We start from the raw sequence: 15,038 nt of genomic DNA on the forward strand, positions 1-15,038 counted from the left end.
GTTTACCTACTTTCTTTTCCCTTTTTCTTCCATTCATACTTTCTTCCAAAAGCCACACTCTGGTACAATTTACTTCAATTACTCCAGATCTTTTAGATGTTAAATGTTTGCAGCATTTTAAAAACTACATTGTATAGAACAACATAGTGTTGACAATTTTTTATTTTGCTAAGGAAATAAAATTTTAAAACGCCAACTACAAAATACTATTCCCATGATTTCATAAAGGAAAGGCAAGTTTTTGTTGTTGGCACTCATTTTAAAATATCTTTTTTATTTTAAATCATTATAGATTAATAGAAAGAATCCCCAAAGTTACAGAAAGATGCTGTATACCCTTTAACCAATTCCCCCCAATGATAAAATCTTACAAAACTATAATGCAATAGCAAAACCAGGAAACCAATATTGTTACAATCCACTGACCTTATTTAGAGCTCATCAGTTTTATGTGCTCTCATTTCTGTTTGTATAATTCTATGGAATTTTATCACAAGTGTAACTTTTTGTAACTACCACCATATTAACAGTATTAATAGTACTATCACTTTAAGGATCTTTTGTACTGTTGTCCTTTTATAAATGCAGCCACTCCTCCTCCCCATCTCTGACAACAGGCAATCACTAATCTGTTCTCAAACTCTACACTTTTGCATGTTGAAAATGTTATATAAATTGAATGATATAGTATAATCTATTGGCACTGGGATCTTTCACACAGCATAATGTCTTTAAGATCCAGTCAAGTTCTTGTATGTATCAATAGTTTGTCCCCATCTATTGTTTTTGTCTTGTTTTGTTTTGTTTTGTTTTGCCAATTTTAAATACAGTTTTATTTAAGACATTGCATTTTTCACTCACAATACAGTGCTTGTAAAGTGCAATGTTATTTCCTTTCCCTGTTCACACTTTCCATGTTCAAGTATCAAGAATGCCCAGTTTACTACAGCAGCTCAACTTTAAAACTGCCATGGAATTTGCTACAAATTTGAGTCCTTCAATGTTGTGTGGAACAATGCTAAGCCTATGCTAGGCTGGCTTAATCAATCTCTTCAATGGTAGGCCCAGAGGAGGCACCACCAGATGGAGGAGCTCCACCACCAGGGAAGACCCCATGCATTCCTCCTGGCATTCCTCCTGGCATGCCTGCTGCACTCTGGTACAGCTTGGTAATGATGGGGTTGCAGACTTTTTCCAGCTCCTTCTGCTGATGTTCAAATTCTTCCTTCTCTGCAGTCTGGTTCTTATCAAGCCAGTTGATTATTTCATTACACTTATCAAGAATCTTCTGGTTGTCCTCATCATTAATCTTGCCTTGAAGTTTCTCATCCTCAACAGTAGCTTTCATGTTGAAAGCATAGGATTCAAGATAATTCCTTGAAGACACCTTATTCCACTGCTTCTCATCTTCAGCTTTATACTTCTCTGCTTCCTGAACCATGCGTTCAATGTCTTCCTTGCTCAAACGGCCCTTGTCATTAGTGATGGTAATCTTGTTCTCTTTTCCTGTGCTCTTATCCACAGCAGAGACATTGAGGATGACATTGGCATCAATATCAAAAGTGACTTCAATCTGAGGAACACCACGGGGGGCAGGAGGTATGCCTGTGAGTTCAAACTTGCCTAGCAGGTTGTTATCCTTGGTCATGGCATGCTCACTTTCATAAACCTGAATAAGTACACTGGGCTGGTTGTCCGAGTAGGTTGTGAAGGTCTGCATCTGCTTGGTGGGAATGGTGGTGTTGTGCTTGATGAGGACAGTCATGACTCCACCAGCAGTTTCAATTCCAAGGGAAAGAGGAGTGACTTCCAACAGCAGCAAGTTTTGAACATTTTCAGATTTGTCTCCAGATAAAATGGCTGCCTGGAGAGCTGCACCATAAGCAAAAGCCTCATCAGGGTTGATGCTCTTATTAAGTTCTTTCCCATTGAAGAAGTCTTGTAGAAGTTTCTGAATCTTGGGGATGTGGGTTGAACCACCCATCAGGACAATATCATGGATCTGAGACTTGTCTAGCTTGACATCCCGAAGGGCTCTCTTCACAGCGTCCAGTGTGCCACGGAACAGGTAAGCATTCAGTTCTTCAAATCGGGCACAGGTAATTGAGATATAGAAGTCGATTCCTTCATAGAGGGAAACAATCTCAATACTGGCCTGGGTGCTGGAAGAGAGAGTGAACTTAGCACATTCACAAGCAGTACGAAGGCGACGGACAGCCCTCTTGTTCTCACTGATGTCCTTCTTGTGTTTGTGCTTGAATTCTGCAATAAAATGGTTGACCATCTGGTTGTCAAAGTCTTCTCCACCTAAGTGGGTATCTCCAGCTGTAGATTTGACCTCAAAGATTCCATCCTCAATAGTGAGGATTGACACATCAAAAGTGCCACCACATAAATCAAAGATCAGCACATTTCTTTCTGCTCCAACCTTTTGGTCTAAGCCATAGGCAATAGCAGCAGCAGTTGGTTCATTGAAAATTCTAAGTACATTGAGCCCAGCAATAGTTCCAGCATCTTTGGTAGCCTGATGCTGAGAATCATTAAAGTAAGCGGGTACTGTGACAACAGCATTGGTTACAGTCTTCCCAAAGTAGGCTTCTGCTATTTCCTTCATCTTTGTCAAAACCATGGATGACACCTCCTCTGGATAAAAACTTTTTGTCTCTTCCTTGTATTCTACTTGAACCTTAGGCCTGCCTTCATCATTCACCACCATGAAGGGTCAATGCTTCATATCAGAATGGACAACAGCATCATCAAATCTTCGTCCAATGAGGCATTTGGCATCAAAAATCTTGTTGGTGGGATTCATTGCAACTTGGTTCTTTGCAGCATCACCGATCAATCGTTCAGTATCACTAAAGGTGACATAGCTTGGGGTAGTTCAGTTCCTCTGATCAGTGACAATTATGTCCACCTTTCCATGCTGGAAAACACCCACACAAGAATGGGTGGTGCCAAGGTCAATGCCAACTGCAAGTCCCTTAGACATGGTTGCTGGAGTGCAGGCCCGAGTCCACTGAAGGAGAAAACAGCAACCTATAGAGCTGCCGCCACATTCAACGAGATCCCCATCTATTGTTGAGTATGGATGTACCATGTACCACAGTTTATTTAACTACTCACCTATTGAAATATATTTTGGTAGTTTTCAGTTTGGAGCTACTACAGATGAAGCTGCTATAAACATTTGTGTAATGCTTTCATTTATCTGAGATAAATGCCTAATAATGCATTTGCTGCATAATAAGGTAGTTGTAGGTTTAGGGTTTTTTTTGTTTCTTTCTTTGCTTGATTTTGTTTTTGTTTTTGTTTTTAAATTCCCTTACATTCCTGAAGGATATTTTGCTAGATATAAAATTTACCATTGACAGTTCTTTTATTTCAGTACTTGAGAAATATTGTGCCACTTCTTTCTGGCCTTCATGATTTTACATGAGAAATCTGTTGTCAATAGAATTTGTGTTTCCATATAGGTAATGCATTATTTCTCTCGGGTTGTTTTATATATATATATATATATATATATATATATATATATATATATATGTATATATATATATATATATATATATATATATATATATTTATCTTTGGCTTTCAGAATTTAATTCTGATGTGTCTTGGCATATATTTATTTGAGTTTATCCTATTTAGGGTTTTCTAAGCTTCTTGGGTCTCTATGTTTATGATTTTTGCTAAATTAAAGAAGTTTTCAGCCATTTGTTCTTTGAATATTTTTATTCCATTCTCTGATGCTGATGATATTACTGTTACCTCTTTCATTGTATTCCCATAGGTCCTCTAGACTCTTTTTATTCTCAGTTTGTTTTTTCTCTGTTATTAACATTGGGTAAATTCTATTGATCTGTCCTTAAATTCACTGATTTTATGCTCTGTCATTTCCAATCTACCATTAATCCCATCTGATGATTTTTTTCAAATTCAGTTACCTTATTTTCTATTTTTATAATTTACCTTTGGTATTTTTATATCTTCTATTTCTTTGCTGAAATTTCTCTTTTTTTTTTCATTTGTTTCAAATGTGTTCCTGATTGCTCACAGAAAACACTTTTTTGGAAAGATGAATTAAAATCCTTGTCAGATAATTCCAACATCTGTCATGTAAGTATTGACATTTCTTGCCTTTCTTTTCATGTTCAAGTTGTGATTGTCCCGATTCTTAATAAAATGAATGATTTCTATTGTATCCTAGGCATTTTGGGTATTTTGTTTTGAGACTTAGGATTTTGTTTAATCTTTTTAGCAGGGAGTCATCCTAGTTAGATGTAGCACACAGATCTGGGGAGGAGATAGAAATTGTTACCTGCTGCGCTCTACTGTTACAACCCCATAAAAATGGGTAGTGCTGACTCACACCACCTCATTGAAAACGTGTGAGTTGTAAGCTCTGTCCCCCTGGCTAAACCAGAAATAATAGTAGTGGAAGAATTATATCACTTAGACCACATCTCGCAGCCTGATACACCTTGTTGATGCTGGATGGTAATGAAGGTTCAGCTCCCAACTGGGCTCTGCTGACAGAGTGGGGTGCATGGAATGGAGTGCAAACTAGTCCCTTGTAAAACCACTTTATTCACTTTCATTGTTACTGAATGTAGGTGGAGACTCATCTCCCTTTGGTACCCTGCTGAAACAGGGGAGATTGAGAAAGCAGACTGCCAACTAGCCTGCCTCACCTCCGTAAGTCTTGTTGTTGCTGGCTGGTGTGGCGTCCAAGCTCCCTGCTGGATTCCCTTGTGACTACCATGGTAAGGGAGTTGGAAGCACTGCCTGCTGCCACCACGTGGTGGATGGAAGATCAGCTTTCTGCTCAACCCTGCCAAAATTAATTTGGTGGGGGATTCTGAGAGAAGCCTGCTTCCACTAGGCTTGGGATGAAAATCAGATCCTTGCTTTGCCCACAACCAGTCAGGGGAAACAAAGCACCAGACCCTGTTCCTACAGGAAGGAGGAGGTGGGCGGATAAGGTGTCCATTCAGCCTGCCTTGATTTGAGGTGTGTGGGGGGTGTAGAATGCTAGATTTTCCATCGGTATTTGGCAGGATTAGGTCGTGTACTATATATTTTTTCTCTGTTCTGTCAGGCTATGCTTTTTCCAGTCTTTTGGATAAGGGGAACAGTTTTTTTTCTTCAGCTGTGCTCATTGGTGACTTTAACTTGGGGGCCTCTCCCCTTCCCCATTCAGGATATATGGGAGGCAAAAGGAAATTCACGACATCATTACTAAAATCTCATGTCCGTAGCCAGTCCTCTCACTTCTTCCTATCATTCAGAGTCTGCTTATAACTTTTTTTCGGTTTTGCTACGACCAGGGGATTTATTTCCAAGAGGAAGCACTAGGGAGAAATAGGATTCCCATCTTGGAAGACCTGGAAGTTAGAAAGGCAATTTTAACTCCAAAAGGAGTAGAAAGGACATATTCTCAGAATAAATGATGATAGTCCTTCCAAAGAAAGGAAGCTAGAAATCGCACATTGAAATATAAAATTAATATGTGCCTCTTTTTTGCTCATTTCATCAAGGCCTAATAAAATCCTAGTTATTAACCTGCATGCAGACCTATGTTTGAAAAGATTGGTTTAAGGTATATCACATGTGTTTATACAACTTTGGCTTTTTAAGCTGTCCAAATAAGTTGGATGGCTTGAGGATCACAGATAAAGGGACTCTCTATATACAAATGTTTCCCCCACTGTCTTAAGAGTAAGAATCTAGATGACACATAGATAGATAGATAGATAGATAGATAGATAGATAGACAGACAGATAGATACTATTAAATTGTATAACTTCCATGCATCTCATATTGTATGATAGGAATACCTTATAAAATAGACATAGAAAGTGAAATTAAACTAGCTACACAAGAAGTTCTTTAAAATATATATTTTTTAAGATGGTCATGAAGAACCTAAGGGCAGGATGGGAATAAAGATGCAGACCCACTAGAGAATGGACTTGAGGACACGGGGAGGGTGAAGGGTAAGCTGGGACAAAGTGAGAGAATGGCATGGACATATATACACTACCAAATGTAAAATAGATAGCTAGTGGGAAGCAGCCACATAGAACAGGGAGATCAGCTCTGTGCTTTGTGACCACCTAGAGGGGTGGGATAGGGACGGTGGGAGAGAGATACAAGAGGGTAGAGATAAGGGGATATATGTATACGTATAGCTGATGCACTTTGTTATACAGCAGAAACTAACACACCATTGTGAAGCAATTATACTCCAATAAAGATGTTTAAGAAACTGCTTTTTATAAAATAAATTTTTGTTCTTTTTTGCCAGCTTTTAAAGATTGAAGTTTTTCTTATATTACAAAGCAGCATAATCTCAGAATTTATTTAAAAAAAAAAGAAGAATTCACAACCCAGGTGATTTCGTTTGGTAGTTATTTCCAGTAATATAATTTCTACAACAATCTCCAGTTACCTTTAGTAAGGTGACTTCCTAAGCACAAAGTGTAATTTTTCAGAAATTTAACCATAAATAGTATTAAGTGATAATACAGGAACAAAAAACTGTTATTAATCAAGACCAAATAAGAAAATTAAAAGAGAACTATATTCTTGCAGTTGTGTGCTGAGTATTTTAGAAAATATTAACTAATTTCTGTACTACAAACACGCAGGAGATCTAGAATAAGATGCATTATATAAACAGTACAAAGTCCATAAGGAAAAATTTTATAGGATCTTATTGATTTCCCATATAAAGGAGTTAGTGGTTAACAATTTTCAAGATTGTTCTTTTATAAGATGTTTTTTTAAGCTTGGTTAATATATTCACTCCTAAGTAAAGGCAGGCCAGTCTGGATGAGTAATTCATTGACACCACCCTTATTCCTACACTTATACATTTTGGGGGGATCTTTGCCTCAGATGTTACTCTTCATTTATAAATCTCAAATTTCATCTATTTCATGAACCTCCATTGAAGCTCAATGTATCCACTAATTTGGCACTTACATACTACTTTCTGGCATCTCTTGTATTGAGATGTATTGATATTTCTGTCTTGTATTATTTATTAATTATTAAAATATTTTTAGCATCTTGATGGGTGTTAACTTCTTCAACTAAAATTAAGCTTTTAAGGGTAGGCATCAGGCCATATATCTCTGTATTGTTCACAGTGGTAGGCCTAAGGTCATAATAGAAAACTTTTATTGAACACTTACTATGTGTCAGAAACTGTGCTACATACTTTATATGTATTATCCAATTTAATTCTCAAAAACACACCCTGTGAAAGAGGGGATTGTAACTAACTACATTTTACAGATAGAGAGATAAAGTGAAGGGAGGTCAAGAAACTTGTACACAACCATACAGCTGATAAATCATCTCATAGTAGTATCTAACAGATTAAAAACCATATATTATATTGCTTCCCAAACAGTGAGTTCTTATATATAACTTTATGAAGGAATGAATGAAATTGGTTCCTAATAATTCAACCTTCTAAAACCCTTGGATAAAATAACCTAACTAGGATGCAAAAGTACTTGATTGATTCAGTTAATTCAGTTTAAAACTGTCAAAACAATTTTAAAAATTAGTTTAATTTGTTCAGTGCTAAGCAGACAAACAAAAAATGGATTAACTGGGGCTTCCCTGGTGGCACAGTGGTTGAGAGTCCGCCTGCCGATGCTGGGGATACGGGTTTGTGCCCCAGTCTGGGAAGATCCCACGTGCTGCGGAGCGGCTGGGCCTGTGAAGCATGGCCGCTGGGCCTGCGCGTCAGGAGCCTGTGCTCCACAACGGGAGACGCCACAGCAGTGAGAGGCCTGCAGACCGCAAAAGAAAAAAAAAAAAGAAAAAAAAAGGATTGACTGAATTTTTCACTATTTGTGGCTAAAATTTTGAGTTATAACTCAATGTAAAATTTAATTAAATAAGAAAATTGCAACTATTTTTAAACAGTAAGAAAATAAATATTTCTATTCTGACTATGGGGGGGGGCAAGCAGAAGTAGAATTCAAACCTAACCTTCTCCAAAAGCTGTGCTAACATTTATTTAATATTTATTTAATATATCTACTGTGATGTGTGTGTTTTACAGATACAAACAAAGTCTTAACAATCATTGCTTTGGGGGTGATAATACTACATCTGTACAATTTTCCTCTTTCTACTTTTTCTGTTTTTTAAATATACTTAAATGAGCATGTGTTATTTTTACAATTATAGACAAAATTTTAACGTCTTTTTTTTTGAGGTAAAGAAAAATGTCAGACCATGTTTTTCAAAAGAGAAAGGGTTAAATGATGTTCAGAATTATTGGACAATCAGCTTCAAAATGAGTTAACAAAGCTTAGTTTAGGCCAATTGAAAAAATTAAATATAAATGTATTCAAAATATTTTATCCTTCCAGCAGTAGCTTAATATCACAAATACTTTCCATGTGAATAATGAGTCTATATGCTCTTGGCCTTTAGATTTACCCTAACTTGAAGATCTTATGGAAAAACTCAAATGAACTTTTTTTGGCAAGCCCAATATTTCTTCACAGAGATATACCAAATATTTTGGAAATTATCTTATATGAATTATTTGATGATTCAGAAAATACACTGGAGCAGCCTATATCTAATGGAAAACTATACAGACACTACTACCAATTTAGAATCAGAACCACCCCAGAGACTAAAGTCAATCACTTCAGGAGGCCAGAGATAATATTCAGAGTATAAATAGCTTTGCTTTATATTCTTGTCCATGAACATTTAACCTTGCAAATATAAGGGGACAAACCAGGGTGCTTATAAGTACTTATTTTTAACTAATAAGTACTTTTTATTTCCATCCCTAAGATTCTGTTTTCTGTTCCAGAAAGCATATTGAATCCTTGGAGCTTTAAGTTGTGTTTTGATTGTTTTAATTTTTTTTAACAATTAGTTATGGGATTGTGATTGCATTATCAAGCAATACTTCATAAAGAATGATTCAACTAAAAAATAAATGCTCAATTAGGATAAATTACCACCATATGGCATGTATGCTACACTCAAGATCATGAAACCCTAATAATAAGCCTATGGCAAAGAAATAATTTACCTAAAATGGAAATGTAAGCATTCTTTTGGTTCATTGTTTTAACATTAATGACAGCTCTTATTAGACTAGATAAACCTTAACATTACTATATTACTAAATGATAAATCCTTTTAAAATGAAAATAAAATCTCATAGCAGGTATTTTAAACAGATTCGTAGAGGTAACAATTTATATACCACAAAATGCACGCATTTAAAGTGTACAATTCAATGATTTTTTTATATTCATACGGTTACTTGACCATCTACACAGCTGAATTTTAGAACATATTCATCACCCTACAAAGAAAGCCTATACCCATAAGCTGTTACTGCCAATTAACCTAGACACCCCTGCCAGGCCTGGGCAAGCAGTAATCTACCTTCTGTCTCTGTATTTGTATACTCTGAATATTTCATATAGATAGAAACATACAACACTTGGTCTTTTGTGATGAAGTTCTTTCACTTAGAATGTTTTCAAAGTTCTCCATGTTGTAGTATGTATCATAATGTCCTTTTATGGTGAAATATTATTACTATGTATGGATAAACCATAATTTGTTTATCCATTTTTCAGTTGATGGACATTGGATGTGTTTCCACTTTTTAGCTATTGAGAAAAATGCTACTATGAATACTCTTGCACAAGCTTTTCTGTGGGCATGAGTTTTCATTTATTTTCTCTTTGTATCTAGATGTGGAATTGCTGAGTCATATAGTAACTCTATATTTAACATTTAGAGGAACTTCCTAACTGTTTTCTAAAGAGTCTTCACCATTTAACATTTCTACCAGCACTGTATTATGGCTCAGTTTCCCTACATCAGTACCAATACTTGTTATTGACTATCTTTTGCTTTATAGCCATTTTAGTGGGTGGTAAATGGTATCTGCTGGTAGTTTTGAGTTGCAGTACCCTGATTACTAATAATGTTGAACACATTTCATGCCCTTATTGGACATTTGCGTATCTCCTTTGGAGAGAAGTCTATTCAAATCATTTGCCCATTTATAAATGGATTATCTGCATTTTTACTGTTGAATGTGTACTATATTACTAAATGATAATATGTAACAGTTCTTTACATATACTGTATTCAAGACTATTATCAGATATACAATGTGAAAATAATCTCTCCCATTGTGTAGGCTGTCTTTTTACACTCTTGATGGTGTTCTTTAAGCTCAAAAATTTTTAAATTTTGATAAAGTCCTATTGCATCGATTATTTTTAGATTGCTTGTACTTTTGGTGTTACACCTAAAGAAACCATTTCAAATTCAAGATTTCAAAGATTTATTCCTATGTTTTCTTTTAAGAGTTTTATGACTTCTGGAATTACATTTAAGTTTATGATATATTTTGAGTTAAGTTTTGCATATAGTGAAGTGTAGGGGCACAACTTTATTCTTTTGCATGTAGATATCCAATAGTTCCAGCACAATTTGTTGAAAATAATATTTTCCCCCTTTGGGTTGCTATGGAATCTCTGTCAAAAATAAATATACCATAAATGTAATTCTATTCTATTCCATTTATCTACTCATCAATTCTATTCCCTTTATCTGTCCCTATGCTTATGGAAATGCCACTTTTTGTTGATTACCATAACTCTGTAAAAAGTTTTGAAACCAGTAAGTGTTGATCTTCCAAACTTATTGTTCTTTTTACAGATTATTTTGGATATTTTAGGTCCCTTGAGTTTTCACATGAATTTCAGGGGCAGCTTGTCAGTTACTGTAAGGAAGCCAACTGGGATTCTCATGAATAGTACATTGAATCTGCAGACAAATTTGAGGAGTATTGCAGTCTTAATAATATTAATTTTTTCAATCAATTAATATGAAATATCTTTATACTTATTTTGTTGTCTTTAGTTTCTTTCAACAATATTTTGTAGTTTTCAGTGTACAAGTCTTGTAATTCTTGTATTAAATTTATTCCTAAATATTTATTCCTTTGATGCTACCATAAATGTAATTATTTTTTTTAATTTCACTTTTAGATTGTTCATTGCTAGTATATAGAAATAAATTTTTTTGTAAAATTTTATCTTACATTCTGCAATCTCGCTGAACTTTTTTATTAGTCATAGTAGTTTTTAGTGGATTCCTTATATATTTCTGTGTACAAGATTGAAACATCTGCAAATTGAGATCATGTACTTCCCTTGAAAACTGTTTTTTTAAATATATTTTCATTACCTAATTACTTTGACAATATAATCTCAAGAAATATGTAATGTAAAAGGTGGGAGTGGATATTCATGTCTTGATTCTGAACTTAGTGGAAAGCACTCAGTCTATAGCCATACAGTACGATTTTAATTGTGCTTTTTTGTTTTTTCATAAATGCATTTCATCAGGTTGAGGAAGTTCCCTTCTATTCAAAGATTGTCAATAGTTTTAACTTAAAAGTGTGTCAGATTTGGGAGGATGGGAGGTAGACGCAAGAGGGAAGGGATATGGGGATATAAGTATACTTATAGCTGATTCACTTTGTTCTATAGCAGAAACTAACACAGCAATTTAAAACAACTATACTCCAATAAAGATGTTAAAAAAAAGTGTGTCAGATTTTGTCCAGTTCTTCTTCTGAATCTATTGAGATGATCATTTGTATCTTGTCCTTCATTCTATTGGTGTATTACATTAGTGGATTTTTAGATGTTAAACCATCCTTGCATTCCTGGAATAAATCCCCCATGGATATGTTGTGTAATCATTTTATACATGTTACTGTATTTAGTTTGTTATTTTATTGAGAGTTTCTCTGTCTGAATTCATGAGGGATATCGGTCTGTATACTTTTGTGTTATCATTTTCTGGTTATGGTATTAGAGGAAGTAAATGTTAATAGAAAGAATTGGGAAAAGCTGCATTCTCTTGTATATATTGGAAGACTATGTGGATAATTGGAATTAATTCATATTTTTTTCAGTTTTATTAATATATATCGACATATAATGTTGTGTAAAGTTAAGATGTACAGTGTGATGATCTAATGCACTTATATATTGCAATATGATTACCATGGTAGTGTTAGTTAACACCTCTATTATGTCATATAGTTATCATTTCTTTTCTGTGGTGAGAACATTTAAGATTTTCTCTCTTAGCATCTTTCAAGTATATAATACTGTATTGGTAACTATAATCACAATGTTGTACATTAGATATTCAGAAATTGTTCACTTTCTAACTGGAAGTATGTACTCATTGACCAACGTCTCCTCATTTCCCCATACTCCAGCACCTGGTAACCATTATTTAATCTCTTTTTCTGAATTGGACTTTTTAGATTCCACATATAAGTGCAATCATGCAGTATTTGCCTTTTCCTGACTGATTTACTTCATTTAACAAAATGCCCTCAAGGTACATATATGTTGTTGCAAATGACAGGATTTCCTTCAATTTTATGGCTAAATAATATATATGTATATATTATATTATATTATATTATATTATATTATATTATATTATATTATAATATAATCTATCACTTTTTCTTTTCCATTCATCTGTTTATGGATGCTTAGGCTGTTTTCATGTCTTGGCAATTGTGAATAATGTTTCAATAAACATGAGAGTGCAGATCTCTTTGATGTCCTCTTTTCATTTCTTTTGGATATACAACTAGAAGTGGAATTGCTGGATCACATGGTATCTCTATTTTTAAATTTTTGTTGAACTTCTGTAATGTTTCCATAGTAGCTAAACAAATTTGCAATCCCACTTATAGTGTACCTGTGTTCCCTTATCTCCATATCCTAAAGAACACTTATTATCTCTTGTCTTCCTGATGATAGTCATTTTAATAGTTATGAGGTAATATCTCATCATGATTTTTATTTGTGTTTCCCTAATGATTAGGAATCATTGAGCATCTTTTCATGTACCTGTTGGCCATTTGGATATCTTCCTTGGAAAAATGTTTATTCAGTCTCTCTGCCCACTTTTTAATCAGATTGGTTTTTGTTTGTTTTTTACTGAGTTCTTTATATATTGCAGGTATTAACCCTTTATCAACTGTATGGTTTGCAAATATTTTTCTCATTTAATTAAGTTGCCTTTTCATTTATTTGTTTTTGTTTTGTTTCCTTTCAATTTTTGTTCTGTGCACAAACTTTTACAATTTTATGTAGTCTCACTTATTGACTTTTTACATTTGTTGTCTGTTCTTCTGGTGTCATATCCAAAAACCGTTGCTAAGACCAATATCAGGGAGCCTCCCATGTGTTTTCTACTGGCAGTTTTACGATAGACCTTATGTTTAAGTCTTTAATCCATTTTGAGTTAATTTTTGTGAGTGGTGTACAATAAGGGTCCAATTTCATTCTTCTTCATGTGGTTATCCAGTTTTCTCAACACCATTTGTGGAAGAGGCTATCATTTCCCCAGAAGCATTCTTGGCTCCCTTGTCAAATATTAGCTGACCATATTAGCTGATCATACCTGTGGGGGTTTATTCTTGGGCTCTTGATTCTTTTCCATTGGTCTTTGTGTCTATTTTTATTCCAGTACCATACTGTTTTGATAGGTTTGTAGTGTGATTTAACATAAGGAAGTGTGCTGCCTCTGACTTTGTTCTTCTTTCTCAGAATTGCTCTTGCATTTTCGGTCTTCTGTGGTTCCATAGAAATTTGGGGATTGATTTTTTTTCCATTTCTGTGAAAATGCCACTGGAATTTTAATAGAGATTGCATTAAATCTATAGATGGCTTTGAGTAGTATGTTCATTTTAACAATACTAGTTCTTTCCATCTAAGAACAAAAGATATCTTTCCATTTGTTTGTGTCTTCTTCAATTTCTTTCATCAGAGCTTTATAGTTTTCAGTGTACAGATCTTTCACCTCATTGTTTACATTTATTCCTAAGTATTTTATTTTTTTCCATGCTATTGTGAATGGAATTGTTTATTTATTTTCAGGTATTTTGGTTTTAATGTATAGAAACAACTGATTTCTGTATGTTGATTTTGTATTTTACAACTTTACTGAATTTGTTGTTTAGTTTGTAACAGTTTTTTGATTGAGTCTTTCGGATTTTCTCTATATAAGATCTTATCATCTGCTAATAAAGACTTTACTTATTTCTTTCGATATTGAATGACTTTCATTTGTTTATCATGCCTGAATGTTCTAGCTAGGACTTCCAGTACTATGTTCAGTAACAGTGTTGAAAGTGCGCACTTTTGTCTTATTCCTCATCTTAAAGAAAAGCTTTCAACCTTTCACTGGTGAGTATGATATTAGGTATGGGTTTGTCTTTGTGACCTTTACTGTGTCGATGTATGTTCCTTCTATACCCAATTTATTGAGCGTTTTTATCATGAAAGAATGTTTGATAATTTCAAATTCTTTTACTGCATCAATTAAAATTATCATATAATTTTTATCTTTCATTCTATTAATGTGGCATATCACATTTATTTATTTGTATTTGTTTGAATCATTCTTGTATCTCAAGGATATATCTCACTAAATTGTGGCATGTGATCCTTTTAATGTGTTGTTGAATTTGATTTGTTAATATTTTGTTCAGAATTTTTGCGTCTATGTTCATCAGGGATATTGATCTGTATTTTTCTTTTCCAGTTGTGTCCTTAACTGACTTTGGTGTCAGGGTAATGCTGGCCTTGTATAATGAGTTTGGTAGTGTTCCCTCCTCTTCAAGTATTTGGAAGAGTTTGAGAAGGTTTGGCCTTAATTATTTCTTAAATAATGTGTAAAAATCACCAGTAAAACCACCTGGTCATTGTTTTTTTTTCCTTTGTTTTTGTTGTTTTCTTTGGTATTGAGAGGTTTTATGATTATTGATTCAAACTCCTTACTCATTATTAATCTTTTTATATTTTCTATTTGCCATGGTAACTATTGATGAGTTGCATGCTTCTAGGAATGTATCCATTTCTTCTAGGTTATCCAATTTATTGGTGTTCATAGTAGTCTCTTATGAGCCTAT

General features: G+C 34.3%; 1 protein-coding gene across 1 annotated transcript; it reads right to left on the bottom strand.

The window, feature by feature from the left end:
- Positions 1–825: 825 nt before the first annotated feature.
- LOC307069868 (heat shock cognate 71 kDa protein-like) lies at positions 826–2,992 on the bottom strand (the record flags this gene model as incomplete). The annotated part of the gene is given in 3 exon segments (XM_079728171.1): positions 826–2,722; positions 2,726–2,884; positions 2,888–2,992. Coding segments are annotated over 3 exon segments (1,947 nt in total). The 3' UTR covers positions 826–1,039.
- Between the last annotated feature and the right edge of the window lie 12,046 nt (positions 2,993–15,038).

The sequence above is a fragment of the Hyperoodon ampullatus genome (genome assembly GCF_949752795.1).
Source record: "Hyperoodon ampullatus genome assembly, chromosome: X".
Classification (NCBI taxonomy): domain Eukaryota; kingdom Metazoa; phylum Chordata; class Mammalia; order Artiodactyla; family Ziphiidae; genus Hyperoodon; species Hyperoodon ampullatus.